The sequence below is a fragment of the Pseudophryne corroboree genome, chromosome 11 (assembly GCF_028390025.1).
Source record: "Pseudophryne corroboree isolate aPseCor3 chromosome 11, aPseCor3.hap2, whole genome shotgun sequence".
NCBI lineage: Eukaryota > Metazoa > Chordata > Amphibia > Anura > Myobatrachidae > Pseudophryne > Pseudophryne corroboree.
Genome location: NC_086454.1, coordinates 337,197,613 through 337,221,739, shown reverse-complemented (window position 1 = coordinate 337,221,739; position 24,127 = coordinate 337,197,613). Strand labels below are relative to the sequence as shown.

The 24,127-nt window shown below is 49.6% G+C and overlaps 1 protein-coding gene across 7 annotated transcripts in view; it reads left to right on the top strand.

The window, feature by feature from the left end:
• Positions 1 to 24,127, top strand: part of NDRG4 (NDRG family member 4) — a 230,300-nt gene that overhangs the window by 75,243 nt on the left and 130,930 nt on the right. Inside the window, exon 1 of one of the 7 annotated variants that reach the window (XM_063945838.1) lies at positions 18,011 to 18,116. The exons of the other annotated variants lie outside the window; for them this stretch is intronic. Within the exon in view, the coding sequence (XP_063801908.1) occupies positions 18,096 to 18,116 (21 nt within the window). The 5' untranslated portion in view covers positions 18,011 to 18,095. Of the gene's footprint in view, positions 1 to 18,010; positions 18,117 to 24,127 lie in introns of those variants that run through there. 7 annotated transcript variants of the gene reach the window in all.

Sequence of the window (24,127 nt, the reverse complement as noted above, 5' to 3'; positions counted from 1 at the left end):
CAATTCAGCTTGCACATTCTGTGGCAGGCCTGTCACAGCTAAAATCTGTAAAAGCCCGTTCCACAAGGAAAGTGGGCTCATCTTGGGCGGCTGCCCGAGGGGTCTCGGCTTTACAACTTTGCCGAGCAGCTACTTGGTCAGGGGCAAACACGTTTGCTAAATTCTACAAATTTGATACCCTGGCTGAGGAGGACCTGGAGTTCTCTCATTCGGTGCTGCAGAGTCATCCGCACTCTCCCGCCCGTTTGGGAGCTTTGGTATAATCCCCATGGTCCTTACGGAGTCCCCAGCATCCACTTAGGACGTTAGAGAAAATAAGAATTTACTTACCGATAATTCTATTTCTCATAGTCCGTAGTGGATGCTGGGCGCCCATCCCAAGTGCGGATTGTCTGCAATACTTGTACATAGTTATTGTTACAAAAATCGGGTTATTATTGTTGGGAGCCATCTTTTCAGAGGCTCCTCTGTTATCATACTGTTAACTGGGTTCAGATCACAAGTTATACGGTGTGATTGGTGTGGCTGGTATGAGTCTTACCCGGGATTCAAAATCCTTCCTTATTGTGTACGCTCGTCCGGGCACAGTATCCTAACTGAGGCTTGGAGGGGGGTCATAGGGGGAGGAGCCAGTGCACACCAGTTAGTCCTAAAGCTTTCTTTAGATGTGCCCAGTCTCCTGCGGAGCCGCTATTCCCCATGGTCCTTACGGAGTCCCCAGCATCCACTACGGACTATGAGAAATAGAATTATCGGTAAGTAAATTCTTATTATATGTGACAGTCTCTCTCATGTCCCCCCTTTCCCTTCTCTGCCCCACACTATACATAGTAAGATTCTCTAGTCTCTCCGGGTAAGTTGTGTGATGTCGGCCATGTTAGCTGACCTTCTTTGTACAGTGTCTAATGTATTAATATCCATGCCCGGATTGGCCATTGCTTTACCCGGGGAATATCCCGGTGGGTCGATTGGGGTGCGGGGCCGCCCCCCTCCACGTCACCTGCTAACTGGTGAGCGCGCTGCGCTGTGGGCAGCGGCTGCTGTAAGGAGAGCCGACCATCCCTCTCTTCCCCGTCACCTGCTTACTGGTGAACGGTGCGGCCAGCGGCTGCTATCTAGAGAGCCTTCCCGTCCCCAACCGGCTGAAGAGACGGTGCGGTCGCGGTGGGGTATGAGGTGTACTATTATGTCAGGGGTATGAGGTGTAATATGTCTAGGGTTACAGTGTTCGCAAAAATGCGCTATAGCGAGTATTTTACACGCTATAGGTAGTGAGTGACTAAATTTTGAAATATGAGCAGGTCCTGCAGGACGCGCTCTGACTTCCTAACCTATCACTGCCGAGCCATCATCCCGCACCTGATCCAATCACCACCGGCAGCGTCCCCCGCCTGAGCCTCAGCAAATCACAGCCGAGCCCGCTGTGCTGCAGACACAGCCGCTCCTCCAAGACTCCTGGTCACTAGAGCTGTCTGCGGGTATAGAAGGCGGCGGTGGCCCGCTGCTGTGTACTGGACACCTCTCACTGCACCTGGATCACCCGGGGAAGGCTTCCTGGCTGCTCCGGCGGTAAGTCCCGCCATGCGGCTGCGTGACTGTGAGAGGCCTCCTGCACCCCTTGCCAGCACCAGAGTGCCCCATATCCTCCCTGCCAGCAACAGTGTGCCCTCATCCCCCCTGCCAGTGTGACCCCCTATCTCCCCCTGCCAGTGCCAGATTGCATCCTATCTCCCCCTGCCAGCACCAGAGCAGCAGCAGTGTGCCTCCTCATCCCTCACCCTGGCAGCAGTGTGCCCCCTCATCCCTCCCCCTGGCATGCAGCAGTGTGCCCCCTCATCCCTCCCCCTGGCAGCAATGTGCCCCCTCTTCTCTCCTCCTGGCAGCAGTGTGCCCCCTCATCCCTCCCCCTGGAAGCAGTGTGCCCCCTCATCCCTCCCCCTGGCAGCAGTGTGCCCCCTCATCCCTCCCCCTGGCAGCAGTGTGCCCCCTCATCTCTCCCCCTGGCAGCAGTGTGCCCCCTCATCTCTCCCCCTGGCAGCAGTGTGCCCCCTCATCCCTCACCCTGGCAGCAGTGTGTCCCCTCATCCCTCCCGCTGGCAGCAGTGTGCCCCCTCATCCCTCCCCCTGGCATGCAGCAGTGTGCCCCCTCATTCCTTCCCCTGGCAGCAGTGTGCCCCCTCATCCCTCCCCCTGGCAGCAGTGTGCCCCCTCTTCTCTCCTCATGGCAGCAGTGTGCCCCCTCTTCTCTCCCCCTGGCAGCAGTGTGCCCCCTCATCCCTCCCCCTGGCAGCAGTGTGCCCCCTCTTCTCTCCCCCTGGCAGCAGTGTGCCCCCTCTTCTCTCCTCCTGGCAGCAGTGTGCCCCCTCATCCCTCACCCTGGCAGCAGTGTGCCCCCTCATCCCTCCCCCTGGCATGCAGCAGTGTGCCCCCTCATCCCTCCCCCTGGCAGCAGTGTGCCCCCTCTTCTCTCCTCCTGGCAGCAGTGTGCCCCCTCTTCTCTCACCCTGGCAGCAGTGTGCCCCCTCTTCTCTCCCCCTGGCAGCAGTGTGCCCCCTCTTCTCTCCCCCTGGCAGCAGTGTGCCCCCTCTTCTCTCCCCCTGGCAGCAGTGTGCCCCCTCATCTCTCCCCCTGGCATGCAGCGGTGTGTCCCCTCATCCCTCCCCCTGGCAGCGGTGTGCCCCCTCATCCCTCCCCCTGGCAGCAGTGTGCCCCCTCATCTCTCCCCCTGGCAGCAGTGTGCCCTCTTCTCTCACCCTGGCAGCAGTGTGCCCCCTCTTCTCTCCTCCTGGCAGCAGTGTGCCCCCTCATCTCTCCCCCTGGCAACAGTGTGCCCCCTCTTCTCTCCCCCTGGCAGCAGTGTGCCCCCTCTTCTCTCCCCCTGGCAGCAGTGTGCCCCCTCATCCCTCCCCCTGGCAGCAGTGTGCCCCCTCATCCCTCCCCCTGGCAGCAGTGTGCCCCCTCATCCCTCCCCCTGGCAGCAGTGTGCCCCCTCTTCTCTCCCCCTGGCATGCAGCAGTGTGCCCCCTCTTCTCTCCCCCTGGCATGCAGCAGTGTGCCCCCTCATCCCTCCCCCTGGCATGCAGCAGTGTGCCCCCTCATCCCTCCCGCTGGCAGCAGTGTGCCCCCTCTTCTCTCACCCTGGCAGCAGTGTGCCACCTCTTCTCTCCCCCTGGCAGCAGTGTGCCCCCTCATCTCTCCCCCTGGCAGCGGTGTGCCCCCTCATCCCTCCCCCTGGCAGCAGTGTGCCCTCTTCTCTCACCCTGGCAGCAGTGTGCCCCCTCTTCTCTCCTCCTGGCAGCAGTGTGCCCCCTCATCTCTCCCCCTGGCAGCAGTGTGCCCCCTCATCTCTCCCCCTGGCAGCAGTGTGCCCCCTCTTCTCTCCCCCTGGCAGCAGTGTGCCCCCTCTTCTCTCCTCCTGGCAGCAGTGTGCCCCCTCTTCTCTCCCCCTGGCAGCAGTGTGCCCCCTCTTCTCACCCCCTGGCAGCAGTGTGCCCCCTCATCCCTCCCCCTGGCAGCAGTGTGCCCCCTCATCCCTCCCCCTGGCATGCAGCAGTGTGCCCCCTCATCCCTCCCCCTGGCAGCAGTGTGCCCCCTCTTCTCTCCCCCTGGCAGCAGTGTGTCCCCTCATCCCTCCCCCTGACCCTGAGTGGTTGACACCCTTTACATGGCTGGTTGGCACCCATTCCCTCTCTGCCCCAGGTGGATGGTTCTAGTCTGTCTTTGTCCTGCTATAGACCAGATCACATTGAGCTTGGTACTGCATATACTGTAGCAGGTCTTTATGTGTGTGATGACTCTGACTACATTTTTTTGGGGGATTGTTTAATGTATGTCTATGTGCTTTACCTGGCGCAAAGTGTATAACGTCCTCTACCTGGTGCAATGTGTATAATGTGCTTTACCTGATTCAATGTGTATAATGTGCTCTGCCTGGCACAATGTGTATAGGAGATTCTACCTGGTGCAATGTGTATAACGTGCTCTACCTGGTGCAATGTGTATAACATGCTTTACCTGGCGCAAAGTGTATAACGTGCTCTACCTGGTGCAATGTGTATATTGTGCTTTACCTGATTCAATTTGTATAATGTGCTCTGCCTGGCACAATGTGTATAGGAGATTCTACCTGGTGCAATGTTTATAACGTGCTCAACCTGGTCCAATGTGTATAACGAGCTTTACAAGGTGCAATGTGTATAATGTGCTTTACCTGGTGCAATGTGTATAATGTGCTCTGCCTGGCACAATGTGTATAGTAGATTCTACCTGGTGCAATGTGTATAACGTGCTCTACCTGGTGCAATGTGTATAATGTGCTCAACCTGGTCCAATGTGTATAACGAGTGATAATGTTGATTTTAATTACCTTATAACCTTCACTATATATAGGTAAGAGACTCAGTACGCAATTGGAGTATGGGGTACCGTAAGGGTACGCACTTAGCGTAGCATACGCTCGGCCGTGATCGAGACGCACATGCGACACGCTCGCTCACAGCTTAATGCGTGGTGTCGAGCACGCTATAGGCAGTCGACTACCGTAATGCTACGCTACCAGCGTAGCGGACGCTCGAGACCACGAGGAGATCACGAGCGGCGCAGACGCTCACAGGATGACAATCAGTAAACCTTGAATGTAACACACAGAAAGGATATTCTTATACTGTAAACCTTGTACTGAAATACGGTAGCGATATAACGCTGCTTAACCTTGTTAATACTAAAGCTGTTTGAGCGATCGAGACGCTCCTATTACCCTCTGCAATGTAATGAACACACGATACCGTGCTAAGGTTCCAACACCTTTACTAACAAGCTTTTAGTTATATCGAAAATGGGAAACAGTTTACAAGTCATACACTACAAGCTAACATATCATTCTAACAGAATATCTAGACAGAAATATACAATAGCGTCACAATCTTATACTATAACAGAGTGAGAGAGAGAGAGAGTATGGCCAATACAAACAGAGAACAAGTTGATTACAGAGAATTACTTACACACACTGGGAATGATCGCTGCGCAGCTTTCTGGTACCAGCTCCAAGTTAGTCAAGATGAAAACCGTTTGTGGAGAGTCAGAGAGAGCTGCCCAGGCTGGCTGATCTTATATACACTGCATACAGTACACTACAAAGGGACCTATAATCTCATTGTTCATTGGACACAGGAATGTCTCCTCGCATCATAACAAAAGGTCATAGGTTAGTTTGAACAGGTGGGCTGTGACTATATCAAACTGCTCAGGTGGGAGGGAATCTCCGGATTCCCGCCGCATGGATAATGAACTGCAAATATAGGAAATGTCCAGAAACTACTAATGGCCATAACTATATGCAGGAGCGATTAATCTTTACCTAACCAACACCGGATTGTTGCTATTAAAATACTCTTCGGTTAGGTACCAAGCACAACACCTCAAACCCTGTCTGGCCCTTCGTACCATAAAAATAGGAATTCCTTTGTCCAGGGACCAACTACATTAAACAGACTTACAGTTATTATTAAGGGGAACATTATCTATAAAACGCACTATTTGGATTTATTGAGTAGCGATTGAGTCGCTCGCTAGACGCACACAAACTCTACCGTAAATGCACATACCATGCGCTCGAGCGCATGGCCGTGGAGGCGCCGTCACGCAACTGAGTATGCGCACGCACGGGAGAAAATGTGCACGTGCATCGGGCAAGCGCATGAGGAATATATGGCAACGTGTAGCATGATATTTTTCTGACTTTGACAGTCCACCCTTTGGCAGTCATCAATAACTGCCACTTCCTAAAACAATTCAAAAAGAAAAATATATATATATACCATCATGTTAGTACCATTTTATGATTGAGGAAAAGGGAGGAGAGGAGAAGGTGGGAAAAAGGTATGACCTAGTGAGATAGTAGAAGCATGTGTGTATGAGTCCATGTATGAGGGGTCATGTATCATCGTGCCGTACGTGTTTTAAATCAAGCTTCGAGGTATTGCGAAGTATACATTTGAATTCCTTCTTATCCCGTATTAAGAGTCTGTGGATGGGCTGTCAAACTTTACCGAGCTCTTTTCGGCTTTTGGTTGCAACAAAATGGGGGAGCACATTTTAGTTGATGATACATGAATGGGGGGGTATGTGAGTGCTGATATCTGTGTCTATACTCCCTATCGACTATGTGTGCTATTACCTGAAGGTTGTAGTGGTGAAGCTAAGAAGTAATTAGTACAAATGCAGTCATAAACTATGTGAGCTTAATATGCATTCGCCGATTGAGGTCTTGTCTTGTGTCTTGTCTTGATGTACATGTTGACTGTAGTCTCCCGATGCTTTTGCTATAAATGGCGACAAAAGCTTTTCCATTGTCCAGAAAGTTACAGTCACTAAAATATTTGGGCTATCGTAAAAATTTAAAGTCACTAGGGATATTGGGGGTCTGTATTATAGTCCATTGATGGTCTGTATAAAAGAGGTTGTCAAATTCTTCTTCCAAGCGGATGTCTTTGTATCTTGGAGGAAAACAAAGGAGAAACGGGTGAAAGAAATGGACCGTGGAATCACATTTTCATCACAACATTGTCTCAATCGTTGGGTCATAAATCAAATTAGTCGATGTTATTATAGTGTCTTCGCTCCTTAAACTCATCACTCTGGTACTACGTTTACACTTCGTTAAAATCCGAACGCATCTAAATATCAGGCCAACAAATATGACGACTCCCAATATACACAAGAGAAACTTCCCTACATCCATGATAATACCTTGGGCCCATTCTCCTAAGCCGAAAACCAATTTCGTGGGTTCAACCATGACACCCAACCGGTCAGCTCATTGCCCACAGCGGCGAGAGTGAGATTATGTCTCCTTCGGAACTCCCATTTTAATTGCAAAATGTCATCCATCTTTTGGTCTATGACCTCGACCGGGTCCTCTGTGCTGTTTGTAATGTACGTGCAGCACTTTATTCCATACTGGGTCGCTAGGGTAACACAATACCCGCCTGTTACTGCCGTGAGGTAATTGAGAACCATCCTATGCTGAACCAGTTCTGTTTTGTAGGCTTGTAACTCTCTTCCAGTATACCTGAATGTGTCGTCATACATTTCGGTGATATTGTCTAATAAATTTGCAAGCGCAGATATATATCTATAATTCAACACTCCTCTGGCGGTACGAGTGACATCTAACGCGAGTAGGACTTGAATCCCGGTGGATGCATGGATCAGGTCAGAGGCATGATGCTCTGTTTTCTCCATCAGTTGTCTTTTAACGACATGCTCGTAATGAGTGTGAGTATAAGGAGCTTGGGCACTACGGTGAATATCTTTCATTTTGTTATGGGATACAGTCATTACTTCAGGCAATACTTTTCCAATATAACATAATCCCTCTGAGTTTGGGGCAAGCCACTTATACGCCTTCCTCCCGCATATGAAATATGCATCATCGGGGAGAACATATGGGACGGAGTATGACATTACCATATTACAAATTTTCCATGTGAAATCTCCTAACCCTAATTCTTCCATCTGTTTAGTACACGTATCAGTTTGTACGATCTGTGCACAGTATCCTGGTGATACTTCTCCAACTCGCATGATCCTACTTCCTAAGGTGTACCTATACCGAAAGAATTTCCTATGGTCGGCTATCTGGCGTATAAGTTCTGTGTCTATGGGCAATCTGTCGGTTCTATGTGAGAATGTCATGGTTTGATTACTCCATGACACTTCCCAATTTCCCGGCTTTCGGGGATTGGAAATGTTAAAGCACACTAAGGACCTATCCACATGATATTGGTGGAGCTTCAAACTAGGAGGACTAGAGATATTAAACCTCCTGTCCACCGGCCTCCCACCACTTAGCTCAAGTACCTCTCCTACAGTTAAAGGGAATGGTACTAGTCCTGATTTGCTATGGCCTTGAGGTACTTGAGAGCATACCCAACAATCTGTCCTGTTTAACACTTTACCCACTAAGGAGTGATAGTCACTCAATGGATGCCGGTCCATGTGGATATTAAAACTGGACTGACTGTCACAGTGTCTACAGATGCAGTTCTCTTCAGCTAACAATCCTTCACAATTCCTTCTATTGTCAATGCTATCAGATCGTTTTCTGATACTCGCCTTTACTCGGTGATTATGTTGTTCTTGGAAAACCACGCCTCCATCCTGGTCATCAGAACCCATTCCAGATCCTTCCTCGACCTCCATGGTACTCTCACCGAAACAGACTGCTCTGGTCAACATCATGGTTAACAGGAAAATCCGTATCACAGTCTCTTGGGGCAAGTCCATCTTAGAGGAGTAAAAGGAGAAAATAAGAAGGGGGAAGGGAAATAGGAGGGAGGTGGGAACTGGAGAAAATAACAAATGGGAAAAAGAAATCTGGCTCGACAAGCTTCTGGTCTTATTATTCTCAACGCTCAAGTGTCGTCTCAATCTTCCCTGAACAGACACTCTAGTGATACAACCTCTACCGTCTGTTCTTTGTCACGGGACCTCTCTGGATCCGCAACCTTTTTACAATGAGACGTATGGACCCAAGTCTCTCTCTCGGCAACCTTCAAAGCAGTTGTGCTGGTCAGTAAGACTTGATATGGTCCTTCCCATCTGTCAATAAGGCAACCTGAGCGTAGAAAATTCCGTATCATTACATAATCCCCAGGTTCAATGTCATGGCAATTACTGTCTGGCAAATCAGGAATCGCCAACTTTAGATTATCATTCTGATTCCTCAATTGCTTACTCATCTTAACCAAGTACTTTACGGTTACTTCATTGTTACATTTCAAATCATCCTGGGGGTTAATCATAACATGGGGTTGTCGACCAAACAAAATTTCAAAAGGAGACAGGTTAAGAGGGGACCTGGGAGTGGTTCTGATGCTGTATAATACGATTGGCAAAGCTTCAGGCCATAACAGTCCTGTTTCAGTCATTACCTTGCTCAATTTATTTTTAATAGTGCTGTTTACTCTTTCCACCTTCGCGCTCGCCTGGGGGCGGTACGGAGTATGCAGCTTACTATTAATTCCCATCAACTTACACATTGTTTGAAAGACTTCACCTGTAAAGTGGGTACCCCTATCACTTTCAATTATTCTAGGGATACCGTACCTACACACAAATTCCTGCACAATTTTCTTTGCAGTAAATACAGCGGTATTTGTGGCCGCGGGAAATGCTTCAACCCAATTTGAGAACACATCAATACAGACCAATACATACTTTAAATTTCTACAAGGTGGCAATTGTATGAAATCAATTTGTATTACCTGGAAAGGGCCATCTGTCGGAGGGATATGGGATGGCTCTGTTGGTATTGCCTTTCCGATATTCTTCCTCAAGCAGGTGAGACATGTCATTGCTCTTTTACCCGCATGGGAAGAAAATCCTGGGGCGCACCAATAAGCTCTTACTAGCTTACACATTCCTTCTTTGCCTAGATGAGTTAGCCCATGTGCCGCTTCCGCTAGACTTGGAAGGTATGCTCTGGGTGCCACTGGTTTACCCTGTCCATCTGTCCAGAGTCCTGAGGACTCCTGGCCATATCCTTTTGACCTCGAAACTGCCTTTTCCTGTGGAGAACACAAATTTTGCATTTCACACAATTTCTGTGTGTTTACAGTATTAAATACCATCAGCTGTGTGGTGTCTGTCTGTATGGGGGTACCGGCTGCTGATTTAGCAGCTTCGTCTGCTCGGCTGTTACCAAGTGATACCGGGTCTTGGCTATGTGTGTGAGCTTTACACTTAATAACAGCCACTCTGTCGGGTTCCTGTATCGCTGTTAGAAGTCTTTTAATGTGGGCTGCATGCGCTACGGGTGTGCCAGCTGCTGTCATGAAATTTCTGAGGCGCCATAGGGCTCCGAAATCATGGACTACTCCGAAGGCGTACCTAGAATCTGTGTAGATATTGGCTGACTTGCCCTTAGCCAATTCACATGCTCTGGTTAGGGCAACCAGTTCAGCAACTTGTGCTGAGTGAGGTGGGCCTAGCGGTTCTGCTTCTATGGTACCTTGGTCATCTACGACTGCGTATCCAGTACACAAGTCTCCTGAGTCCGTCTGTCTGTGACAACTACCGTCAGTGTAGAAAGTAAAATCTACATCTTCCAGTGGGTTGTCACTGATGTCAGGCCTTGCCGTGAAATTTTGGGTCAAATATTCCATACAATCATGTGTGTCGCTGTCCCCACTAAATCCTCCCTTACCATCACTCTCATCCTCCACCCTTTGTGACTGTCCAGGCACACCTGGAAGATATGTTGCAGGATTTAGTGCGCTGCATCTCTTTATAGTGATGTTTACCGGGGCCATTAATGCCAATTCCCATCTAGTAAACCGTGCTGATGAGACGTGTCTGGTTTGGGCAGAATTCAGCAAAGCTGACACTGCATGGGGCGTATGGATTGTGAGGTTGTGTCCTAGCACTACATCTTCGCTTTTCGTAACTAGCAATGCTATTGCTGCAACACTTCGCAAGCATGTGGGGAGGGATCGCGCTACCGTATCTAGCTGAGCGCTGTAGTAAGCTACCGGCCTGCTGGCATCACCATGCTTCTGGGTTAAAACACCTGCTGCGCACCCAGCACTCTCTGTTCCGTACAGCTCAAAGGGTTTCCCATAATCTGGCATACCTAATGCCGGTGCCTGCGTTAGGCACTGTTTAAGTCTCTCAAATGCCATCTCAGATTCGTCTGTGTGCGAAATCCGATCAGGTTTTCTTGATGAGACCATCTCCTGCAAAGGTAGGGCCAGTATGGAAAAACCTGGGATCCAGTTACGGCAATACCCACACATTCCTAAAAACGTTCTAATCTGTTTCTGGGTTTGTGGCAGGGTCATGTCACGAATTGCTTGAATTCTATCAGCGGTAAGGTGTCTCAGTCCTTGTGTCAGACAGTGTCCCAAATACTTCACCCGGGCCTGGCATAATTGTAACTTGTCCTTGGAAACCTTGTGTCCTGTGTCTGAAAGATGAAACAGGAGCTGTTTCGTATCTCTCAGGGACGCTTCCAGTGAATCTGAACACAGTAGTAAATCGTCCACATACTGGATCAATACTGATCCACTCTCTGGTTGGAAAGACTGTAAACAATCATGCAGGGTCTGTGAGAAAATACTTGGACTGTCTATGAAACCTTGTGGTAAGCGAGTCTAGGTATATTGAACTCCTCTGTATGTGAATGCGAATAAGTATTGACTGTCAGGGTGCAGAGGTACCGAGAAGAAAGCGGAGCAGAGGTCAATTACAGTGAAAAATTTGGCAGTGGGAGGGATTTGCATAAGGATGACAGCTGGATTTGGTACTACGGGGAATTGACTCTCAACTATTTTGTTGATCCCTCTTAGATCCTGCACTAATCTGTAACCCCTCCCCCCACTCTTTTTAACAGGGAAGATGGGACTATTTGCAGTGCTGGACGTCCTTACCAGAATGCCCTGTTGTAGCAAGCGCTCTATTACAGGGTAAACTCCTAACTCCACCTCTGGCTTCAGAGGGTATTGTGGGATTTTTGGAGCTATCCTACCATCTTTTACTTGCACAACTACTGGGGCTACGTTTGCCATCAATCCAGTGTCTTGTCCATCCTTGGTCCAAAGTGACTCCGGTATCTGGGAAATCATTTCTTCTACGTTGGACGGACACCTATTTACAACAACAGTGTGTGACATTAATCTTGTTGGGGAGTCTAGCATATCTTGCGCTTCCTGAGCGTGGTTTTCGGGTATGTCCAAGAACACACCTTCAGGAGTACAGTATATGACGCATCCCATTTTGCACAGTAAATCTCTCCCTAGGAGATTAGTCGGAGCCGATGCAGCCAACAGAAAAGAGTGTTTGGTATGCAAAGGCCCTATCGTAATCTCTGCAGGTTTGCTTAAAGGATATTGTCGTACTACTCCTGTTACTCCCATGGCTGGAATTGTTTTACCAGTGGTTCTCATGCCCACGGTCGAATTTATCACTGACTTGGCCGCCCCCGTATCTACAAGGAAATTTAGAGATCTACCAGCTACATCAATTGTGACCTCGGGTTCACTTCCAAGGTTCGCAATCAATTTCACTGGCTGCAGATTACAGGTGTGGCCACGCCCCTATGGTGTGTGGTGACCTCCCTGTATCGCACTGGCAGCTATTACCTGTGAAGGGGGTAAATGGGAACTGTCGGAGACTTGCCAGTCTCTCCTTGGGGGATACCTTCTTGTTTCCCCTGCATGTGGCTCATAACTCCGTCTCTGCGGTCCTTGATCCCAATTTCATGTGTCATGTCGTTGTCTAGGGGTTCGGTATGAGTGTTGTATGTTTTTACTTTTACAGTCTCGTGCAAAATGTCCCTTCTTATGACAGCAATAACAAGTTACCACATTTGACTTACCCACAGGGGTCTGAAACTTATGCTGAGGTGGCCTTGTGGTCAGGGCCTGTATACTTACGGCCATTAACGTATCACTCTGTGACTCCCTGTGTCTGGTGATATTCCGATCATGATCAATAGCGGCCTCTCTCAAAGTAGCCACCGACAAACCTCGCCAACATGGTTGGGTGGTCTGTACCCTCGTCCTCAATACTTCCTTTAAACCATCCATTAACACAGATACTGCTACTTCTCTATGATTTAAATTTGTTTTAATGTCTTCTATCCCTGTATACTTAGCCATTTCCTGCAGTGCCCGATGAAAATAATCATCCGCTGTTTCTCCCTCCTTTTGCTTGATGGAGAAAATTTTGTTCCATTTAGCAACTGCTGGGAAATATACTCCCAGCTGCAAGTTAATTCTTTTCACATTATCTTGATTGTACTCCTCAGTAAGGGGTACTTCTTCATGTAGTCTACAGTCAGTTATAAAACTCGCTGAGTCGACATTGGAGGGTAAACATGCCCTCAGCAATGTCCGCCAATCTTTGTTATTGGGGTCTACAGTATATCCTAGCTCTCTAATGTACTTCTGGCTTGCAACTAGATCTTTCCTAGGATCAGGGAATTCAGACACCATTGATCTTAATTCCGTTCGGGAAAAGGGACAGTGCATGGCGATGTTTCTGATAGGAGTGGCTCCTGAAGTATCAGTTTTCCCATTTGGCACTGCAATTATCCTAACAGGATTAAGTTCAATAACATCATTCTGAGTAGATTCTACAACATGTGGTGTAATGGTTTCAGCATAGTGTATAGTGCCGTACTTACCGGTTGATACGACCTCACCTGTCCCTCCGCTAGGGGCCTTTGATACTGCTCTTACTGGTTGGGACGTGCCCACTGTTGTTTCTGCTATGGTGGCTGCTAGAGAGAGTGCCGATATTGTTGTTGGCTCATCCTCTTGGTCACAATCCTGGGGAAAGTTTAAAACAGGGTACAGCTTGCACTGATTAGTATTTGCATCAATAATCTTAGTTACATTATTCTTAACATTTATACAGTTACTAAGTGCATGTTTATCGTACACCAGTGTGCCATTCTCTGTAACCACTTTCTCTCCTGTTATGTATGGTGGCGGTGGCGCGGTGGCTATCAGTTTCCTAATAGGGTTAGATCCAGCCGCTTGAGCCAATCCTCTCTGTATTTCACCCTCCTGTTGCCATAACTGTAAATAGTCATAATGCTTGATCCGTCTCTTTGCAGATTTAATGAGACATATCCTTCTCCTTAGATTTTGTAACACATCTGGGCTAAAACTGCCTACCCGTGGGAACTTTTCCCCGTCATGCACAGTCATTCTTTCCCATTCATTGCACAAAACCTCTGTGTGTGAACCGTATTTTTCACACATAATATACCTTGCCGACCCTATTGGCCGGTTTACTACATCAACCGGAACCATGGTTGATCGCCCCCTACCCGAACAACTGGCCCCCATCCTTGCAGGTGTTGCTTTCACTACCTCTGACCTTCAAATCAGGGTCTTCAGCGAACCCTTACAAAAACCAAGATGTCCGGTAGGCCGACGGTGAAACTTTACCGAGTACCTTCACAAACTCTCGCCCACGTTGGCCAATACTGCAATCACTGACTCAGAGCTGCTGTACCCAACCTAGGGCCCCTATAAACCTTTATTTCTGGGGCGTGTGGGAGTAGGTTACCCGTCCCCAGCAAGTATCGGTTGTTAAAGAATTCCCGAGTGACCAGCGAACCTCCCTTAAAATAAAAAAATTTCAAAAATCACGTTAGAATGTACAAATAGCGTTTATGACCCCTCTAGCGTATGCAAATGGTACTGGGTCAAGTTACTAACTAATGCACACAATTACGTGCGGTACAATCGTACTGCACATAAGCAACTAATCTTATGTGCGGAACGACCAGTGGAATCGAAAATTGCGGCTGCGAATTCCTTCAGCCGGAGCTTAATGGCCTATATGGGTACTGCACCAACCCCCTGGGTTGTGCCTCTTTTCTCTATCTATAGCGGACTTCCTAGTCTGCTGTACCTAGACCTCCTGGTCTGTCTCTCTGGACCTCCTGGTCCGTGACCTCCTGGTCTGTGTCTACAGTAGACTTTTACTCTGCTATACTCTAATGCTCCTGTATATGTTTAACAAGGGATGCCTCCCAAGCCACCATGCCGTCACTTACGTGAATGTCCTCACGAGAACTCGACTTCTACGTTCCAATCAAAAAAAATGAGAGAATACTTATATATGTATACACACACTTTCACCTCATATACACTTCACTTTCGTTTCTGCGCAGAAATCCCTTTCATTCAGTAACACAGTCTAGTCCAGATGAGTTGCAAATTAGAGAAGGATCTATTAGCTTAAAATTTTGGACACTGAAATTGACTTGCGCTATTATCGCGTTGCCTCCTTTTCGCCTATTTAAAATAATACTATCGTGGGATTTGTATTATGTGGGCGTACCCAGACGCTCCGTTGCGTAATATACGCTCCGTGCGTCGGCCCTTGCGTCGCGTACGCTAGTCTCACCCTTTTGTTAGAGACACGTGTACGCCAGCCAGATATGTCCACAGAAATACAATTAACACGTTTATCAATGTAGATGATCTTTAACTGTAATCATCTACCGAGCACCACACAGGTCTTTCCTTGTATCTTTAGGCAAAGCTGTGTGCGTGTTTTACAAATTACCTCTTAATGTATTATTTTTTTACTCTTTAACTACCAATAGCAACAAATCTTTCTCAGCACGTTATCAATTATGAAATGGCAACCAGGAGAGTGATGTGAAAATACACAAATGAAAAGAAATGCATATGTATGCGTGCGTGCGTGCGTACGCAAGACAGAAATAAAACAGTTTTAAAAAGACAATAGCGTATTGTTCTTACCTCCGGTTCCGGATTCCACCAGCACTCCTACAACGTAGCGAAACAGACGCTTATCTAGCCAGCACTACTGCCTTCCCGCCCTTGCTGGCAGATAACGTCTGCTTTCGTCAGTGTGGATATGTGGAGGACGGACGAGCTCCCAATTGATAATGTTGATTTTAATTACCTTATAACCTTCACTATATATAAGTAAGAGACTCAGTACGCAATTGGCATATGGGGTACCGTAAGGGTACGCACTTAGCGTAGCATACGCTCGTCCGTGATCGAGACGCACATGCGACACGCTCGCTCACAGCTTAATGCGTTGTGTCGAGCACGCTATAGGCAGTCGACTACCGTAATGCTACGCTACCAGCGTAGCGGACGCTCGAGACCACGAGGAGATCACGAGTGGCACAGACGCTCACAGGATGACAATCAGTAAACCTTGAATGTAAGACACAGAAAGGATATTCTTATACTGTAAACCTTGTACTGAAATACTGTAGCGATATAACGCTGCTTAACCTTGTTAATACTAAAGCTGTTTGAGCGATCGAGACGCTCCTATTACCCTCTGCAATGTAATGAACACACGATACCGTGCTAAGGTTCCAACATCTTTACTAACAAGCTTTTAGTTATATCGAAAAGGGGAAACAGTTTACAAGTCATACACTACAAGCTAACATATCATTCTAACAGAATATCTAGACAGAAATATACAATAGCGTCACAATCTTATACTATAACAGAGTGAGAGAGAGAGAGAGTATGGCCAATACAAACAGAGAATGATCGCTGCGCAGCTTTCTGGTACCAGCTCCAAGTTAGTCAAGATGAAAACCGTTTGTGGAGAGTCAAAGAGAGCTGCCCAGGCTGGCTGATCTTATATACACTGCATACAGTACACTACAAAGGGACCTATAATCTCATTGTTCATTGGACACAGGAATGTCTCCTCGCATCATAACAAAAGGTCATAGGTTAGTTTGAACAGGTGGGCTGTGACTATATCAAACTGCTCAGGTGGGAGGGAATCTCCGGATTCCCGCCGCATGGATAATGAACTGCAAATATAGGAAATGTCCAGAAACTACTAATAGCCATAACTATATGCAGGAGCGATTAATCTTCACCTAACCAACACCGGATTGTTGCTATTAAAATACTCTTCGGTTAGGTACCAAGCACAACTGCTCAAACCCTGTCTGGCCCTTCGTACCATAAAAAGAGGAATTCCTTTGTCCAGGGACCAACTACATTAAACAGACACAGTTATTATTAAGGGGAACATTATCTATAAAACGCACTATTTGGATTTATTGAGTAGCGATTGAGTCGCTCGCTAGACGCACACAAACTCTACCGTAAATGCACATACCATGCGCTCAAGCGCATGGCCGTGGAGGCACCGTCACGCAACTGAGTATGCGCACGCACGGGAGAAAATGCACGTGCAGCGGGCAAGCGCATGAGGAATATATGGCAACGTGTAGCATGATATTTTTCTGACTTTGACACGAGCTTTATTCTGTCATTCCCCTCCCCCCTGCAACACTTTTGTAGTGTCCAAATCAACTCGTGTTTTTATTTTTTAATCAATAATAAGATTAATAAGAACCATCATTCCGATGGGACCCAGAAAAGGACAGGTGTGTGAGGAGTGTACAGTGTAAAGGGCAGGTGCGTAGTGTATGGCATAAGGGGCGTGTGCAGTGGATCCGACATGTACGGAGTGTATGGCGTAAGGGGTTAGTGCGGAGTGTATTGTGTAAAGGGTGTGTGCTTCATGTATGGTATAAGGGGCATGTGCTGAGTGTATGGCGTAAGGGGCGGGAGCAGAGTATATGGCGTAAGGGGCGGGTGCAGCGGGACGGGTGTGTGCAGAGTATGCGGTGGAAGAAGCGTGTGCAGAGTATATGGCATATGGGGCGTGTGCAGAGTACATGGCGTATGGGGTGTGTGCGGCGTGTGGGGCATATGCGCCATATATGGCATAAGGGGCATGTGCGGTGCGTGTATGGAGTATATGGTGTAAGGGCTGTGTATAGAGTATATAGTGGCAGGGGTGTGTATGGAGTATATGGTGTAAGGGGGGTGCATAGAGTATATAGTGGCAGGGGTGTGTATGGAGTATATGGTGTAAGGGGGGTGCATAGAGTATATAGTGGCAGGGGTGTGTATGGAGTATGTGGTGTGAGGGGAATATATGGAATATACAGTGGCAGGGATGTATGTAGAGTATACAGTGTAAGGGCTGTGTATAGAGTATATAGTGGCAGGGGTGTGTATGGAGTATATAGTGGCAGGGGTGTGTATAGAGTATACGGTGTAAGGGCTGTGTATGGAGTATATAGTGGCAGGGGTGTGTATAGAGTATACGGTGTAAGGGCTGTGTATGGAGTATATAGTGGCAGGGGTGTGTATAGAGTATACAGTGGCAGGAGTTTATATGGAGTATACGTTTAAATGCTGTGTATAGAATATATAGTGGCAGGGGCGTGTATTGAGTATATGGTGTAAGGGCTGTATATAGAGGCAGGTGCATGTATGGAGTATACGGTGTATATAGTGGCAGGGGTGTGTACAGTGCTGTGCTGGAGTCCTGGCTGTGCAGGTCAGACCAGTGTGTGAGTATGGGTGGGGGTCTCCTGCATCTCACCCAATCACCCAGCGGTTGTCTCTGCAGTAAAAGGAGGGAGGGTGTGATGGAGGGAGGGCTGGGTCTGCGTCAGCTGCTACACTGCACACATCGCTGTCTCCTGCTGCTGCTGCCTGTACACAGCGCTGCTGTCTTCTGCACATCTTACTCTGAAAAGGATGCCGGAGTGCTGGGATGGGGTGAGTGACCCCATAAATGCAGCATGTCCCATCGCAGCTCCGCAGTACAGCTGTGATCACTGCCGTCACCAAGGTCACACACAGCTGTCAATGTCACTGGTGAATCCGCAGAGCTGTGTACACTGGCAGCATACTGCAGTGCTGAGCTTTTCTCCGCACATTCCTCACTATACCCTTCACAATTATGCAATCATCTGCATCTCTCACTGGGGGGTAATTCAGACCTGATCGCAGCAGCAAATTTGTTAGCAGTTGGGCAAAACCATGTGCAGTGCAGGGGAGGCAGATGTAACATGTGCAGAGAGAGTTAGATTTGGGTGGGGTGTGTCCAAACGGAAATCTAAATTGCAGTGTAAAAATAAAGCAGCCAGTATTTACCCTGCACAGAAACAAAATAACCCACCCAAATCTAACTCTCTCTGCACATGTTACATCTGCCACACCTGCAGTGCACATGGGGGGTAATTCCAAGTTGATCGCAGCAGGATTTTTCTTAGCAGTTGGGCAAAACCATGGGGGTCATTCCGAGTTGTTCGCTCGTTATTTTTTTGTCGCAACGGAGCGATTAGTCGCTAATGCGCATGCGCAATGTCCGCAGTGCGACTGCGCCAAGTAAATTTGCTATGCAGTTAGGTATTTTACTCACGGCATTACGAGGTTTTTTTCTTCGTTCTGGTGATCGTAATGTGATTGGCAGGAAGTGGGTGTTTCTGGGCGGAAACTGGCCGTTTTATGGGTGTGTGCGAAAAAACGCTACCGTTTCTGGGAAAAACGCGGGAGTGGCTGGAGAAACGGAGGAGTGTCTGGGCGAACGCTGGGTGTGTTTGTGACGTCAAACCAGGAACGACAAGCACTGAACTGATCGCAGATGCCGAGTAAGTCTGGAGCTACTCAGAAACTGCTAAGAAGTGTCTATTCGCAATTCTGCTAATCTTTCGTTCGCAATTTTGATAAGCTAAGATTCACTCCCAGTAGGCGGCGGCTTAGCGTGTGCAAAGCTGCTAAAAGCAGCTTGCGAGCGAACAACTCGGAATGACCCCCCATGTGCACTGCAGGGAAGGCAGATATAACGTGCAGAGAGAGATAGATTTGGGTGTGGTGTGTTCAATCTGCAATCTAAATTGCAGTGTAAAAATAAAGCAGCCAATATTTACCCTGCACAGAAATAAAATAACCCACCCAAATCTAACTCTATCTGCACATGTTATATCTGCCTCCCCTGCAGTGCACATGGTTTTGCCCAACTGCTAAAAAAATCCTGCTGCGATCAACTTGGAATTACCCCCATGGTTTTGCCCTACTGCTAACAAACTTGCTGCTGCGATCAACTCTGAATTACCCCCAGTTTCTGCAATGCTCTGCAGGGTTGTGTATGTGCAGCTTTATGCAGCAGAGGCTCGTTTAATGTTATTACCCTCAGCCGGTGACAAATAGTCCTCAGCGTTCTAGATTTATGGTTTGTCAGTAATGGGAGGTAAAATACTGTATGAAATGCTGACAGTGCTCCGGGATATCTCTGTACAGAGTGTTATGTTAGTGTTATTATACACACTGCGCTATGCCGTCTGTATGGTAGAGGCTGGTACATACTTGCCTACCTGACCCTCTCCATGAGGGAGAAAATACTCTGTTCCTGGACTTTCCTGGTAATGTATGATTGCCATCACCTGTGGTGAGCTAGTTAATTGATAAGAAAGGTGTTTCACCACAGGTGATGGCAATCATACATTACCAGGAAAGTCCAGGAACAGAGCATTTTCTCCCTCATGGAGAGGGTCAGGTAGGCAAGTATGGGCTGGTACTGTGCTGGGTATGTGGGAGAAGCTGGTACTGTGCTGGGTATATGGGAGAGGCTTGTACTGTGCCGGGTATATGGGAGAGGCTGGTATTGTGCTGGGTATATGGGAGAGGCTGGTACTGTCCCTGGTATATGGGAGAGGCTGGTACTGTACCGGGTATGTGGGAGAAGCTGGTACTGTGCTGGGTATGTGGGAGAGGCTGGTACTGTGCCGGGTATGTGGGAGAGGCTGGTACTGTGCCGGGTGTATGGGAGAGGCTGGTACTGTGCCGAGTATATGGGAGAGGCTGGTACTGTGCCGGGTATATGGGAGAGGCTGGTACTGTGCTGGGTGTATGGGAGAGGCTGGTACAGTACCGGGTATGTGGGAGAAGCTGGTACTGTGCTGGGTGTATGGGAGAGGCTGGTACTGTGCCGGGTATATGGGAGAGGCTGGTACTGTGCCGAGTATATGGGAGAGGCTGGTACTGTGCCGGGTATATGGGAGAGGCTGGTACTGTGCTGGGTGTATGGGAGAGGCTGGTACTGTGCCGGGTGTATGGGAGAGGCTGGTACTGTGCCGGGTATATGGGAGAGGCTGGTACTGTACCGGGTATGTGGGAGAAGCTGGTACTGTGCTGGGTGTATGGGAGAGGCTGGTACTGTGCCGGGTATATGGGAGAGGCTGGTACTGTGCCGGGTATGTGGGAGAGGCTGGTACTGTGCCGGGTATATGGGAGAGGCTGGTACTGTGCCGGGTATGTGGGAGAGGCTGGTACTGTGCCGGGTATATGGGAGAGGCTGGTACTGTGCCGGGTGTATGGGAGAGGCTGGTACTGTGCCGGGTATATGGGAGAGGCTGGTACTGTGCCGGGTGTATGGGAGAGGCTGGTACTGTGCCGGGTATATGGGAGAGGCTGGTACAGTACCGGGTATGTGGGAGAAGCTGGTACTGTGCTGGGTGTATGGGAGAGGCTGGTACTGTGCCGGGTATATGGGAGAGGCTGGTACTGTGCCGGGTATATGGGAGAGGCTGGTACTGTACCGGGTATGTGGGAGAAGCTGGTACTGTGCTGGGTGTATGGGAGAGGCTGGTACTGTGCCGGGTGTATGGGAGAGGCTGGTACTGTGCCGGGTATATGGGAGAGGCTGGTACTGTACCGGGTATGTGGGAGAAGCTGGTACTGTGCTGGGTGTATGGGAGAGGCTGGTACTGTGCCGGGTATATGGGAGAGGCTGGTACTGTGCCGGGTATATGGGAGAGGCTGGTACTGTACCGGGTATGTGGGAGAAGCTGGTACTGTGCTGGGTGTATGGGAGAGGCTGGTACTGTGCTGGGTGTATGGGAGAGGCTGGTACTGTGCCGGGTATATGGGAGAGGCTGGTACTGTGCCGGGTATGTGGGAGAGGCTGGTACTGTGCCGGGTATATGGGAGAGGCTGGTACTGTGCCGGGTATGTGGGAGAGGCTGGTACTGTGCCGGGTATATGGGAGAGGCTGGTACTGTGCCGGGTGTATGGGAGAGGCTGGTACTGTGCCGGGTATATGGGAGAGGCTGGTACTGTGCCGGGTGTATGGGAGAGGCTGGTACTGTGCCGGGTATATGGGAGAGGCTGGTACTGTACCGGGTATGTGGGAGAAGCTGCTACTGTGCTGGGTGTATGGGAGAGGCTGGTACTGTGCCGGGTATATGGGAGAGGCTGGTACTGTGCCGGGTATGTGGGAGAGGCTGGTACTGTGCCGGGTATATGGGAGAGGCTGGTACTGTGCTGGGTGTATGGGAGAGGCTGGTACTGTGCCGAGTGTATGGGAGAGGCTGGTACTGTGCCGGGTATATGGGAGAGGCTGGTACTGTGCCGGGTATATGGGAGAGGCTGGTACTGTGCTGGGTGTATAGGAGAGGCTGGTACTGTGCCGGGTGTATGGGAGAGGCTGGTACTGTGCCGAGTGTATGGGAGAGGCTGGTACTGTGCCGGGTATATGGGAGAGGCTGGTACTGTGCCGGGTATATGGGAGAAGCTGGTACTGTGCTGGGTGTATGGGAGAGGCTGGTACTGCGCCGGGTGTATGGGAGAGGCTGGTACTGCGCCGGGTATATGGGAGAGGCTGGTACTGTGCCGGGTATATGGGAGAGGCTGGTACTGTGCCGGGTGTATGGGAGAGGCTGGTACTGTGCCGGGTGTATGGGAGAGGCTGGTACAGTGCCGGGTATATGGGAGAGGCTGGTACTGTGCCGGGTATATGGGAGAAGCTGGTACTGTGCTGGGTGTATGGGAGAGGCTGGTACTGTGCTGGGTATGTGGGAGAAGCTGGTACTGTGCCGGGTATGTGGGAGAGGCTGGTACTGTGCCGGGTGTATGGGAGAGGCTGGTACTGTGCCGGGTATATGGGAGAGGCTGGTACTGTGCCGGGTGTATGGGAGAGGCTGGTACTGTGCCGAGTGTATGGGAGAGGCTGGTACTGTGCCGGGTATATGGGAGAGGCTGGTACTGTGCCGGGTATATGGAAGAAGCTGGTACTGTGCTGGGTGTATGGGAGAGGCTGGTACTGTGCTGGGTATGTGGGAGAAGCTGGTACTGTGCCGGGTATATGGGAGAGGCTGGTACTGTGCCGGGTATATGGGAGAGGCTGGTACTGTGCCGGGTATATGGGAGAGGCTGATACTGTGCCGGGTATATGGGAGAGGCTGGTACTGTGCCGGGTATATGGGAGAGGCTGGTACTGTGCCGAGTGCGTGGGAGAGGCTGGTACTGTGCCGGGTATATGGGAGAGGTTGGTACTGTGCCGGGTATATGGGAGAGGCTGGTACTGTGCCGGGTATATGGGAGAGGCTGGTACTGTGCCGGGTATATGGGAGAGGACTGGTACTGTGCCGGGTATATGGGAAAGGCCGGTACTGTGCCAGGTATATGAGAGAGGGCTGGTACTGTGCCGGGTATGTGGGAGAGGTCTGGTTCTGTGCTGGGTATATTGGAGCTCTGTATTTGGGAGAGGGCCGGTGCTGTGTATATGCTGGCTGTACTGGTGTGACTGGTGATGCACAGAGTGTTGCTGGCTGTACTGGTGTGACAGGCGATGCAGAGAGTGTTGCTGGCTGTACTGGTGTGACAGGCGATGCAGAGAGTGTTGCTGGCTGTACTGGTGTGACTGGCGATGCACAGAGTGTTGCTGGCTGTACTGGTGTGACTGGTGATGCACAGAGTGTTGCTGGCTGTACTGGTGTGACTGGTGATGTACAGAGTGTTGCTGGCTGTACTGGTGTGACTGGCGATGTACAGAGTGTTGCTGGCTGTACTGGTGTGAATGGCGATGTACAGAGTGTTGCTGGCTGTACTGGTGTGAATGGCGATGTACAGAGTGTTGCTGGCTGTACTGGTGTGACTGGCGATGCACAGAGTGTTGCTGGCTGTACTGGTGTGACTGGCGATGCACAGAGTGTTGCTGGCTGTACTGGTGTGACTGGCGATGTACAGAGTGTTGCTGGCTGTACTGGTGTGACTGGCGATGTACAGAGTGTTGCTGGCTGTACTGGTGTGACTGGCGATGTACAGAGTGTTGCTGGCTGTACTGGTGTGACTGGCGATGTACAGAGTGTTGCTGGCTGTGCTGGTGTGACTGGCGATGTACAGAGTGTTGCTGGCTGTACTGGTGTGACTGGCGATGTACAGAGTGTTGCTGGCTGTACTGGTGTGACTGGCGATGCACAGAGTGTTGCTGGCTGTACTGGTGTGACTGGCGATGCAGAGAGTGTTGCTGGCTGTACTGGTGTGACTGGCGATGCACAGAGTGTTGCTGGCTGTACTGGTGTGACTGGCGATGCAGAGAGTGTTGCTGGCTGTACTGGTGTGACTGGCGATGTACAGAGTGTTGCTGGCTGTACTGGTGTGACTGGCGATGCACAGAGTGTTGCTGGCTGTACTGGTGTGACAGGCGATGCACAGAGTGTTGCTGGCTGTACTGGTGTGACTGGCGATGTACAGAGTGTTGCTGGCTGTACTGGTGTGACTGGCGATGCACAGAGTGTTGCTGGCTGTACTGGTGTGACTGGCGATGTACAGAGTGTTGCTGGCTGTACTGGTGTGACTGGCGATGCAGAGAGTGTTGCTGGCTGTACTGGTGTGACTGGCGATGCAGAGAGTGTTGCTGGCTGTACTGGTGTGACTGGCGATGTACAGAGTGTTGCTGGCTGTACTGGTGTGACTGGCGATGTACAGAGTGTTGCTGGCTGTACTGG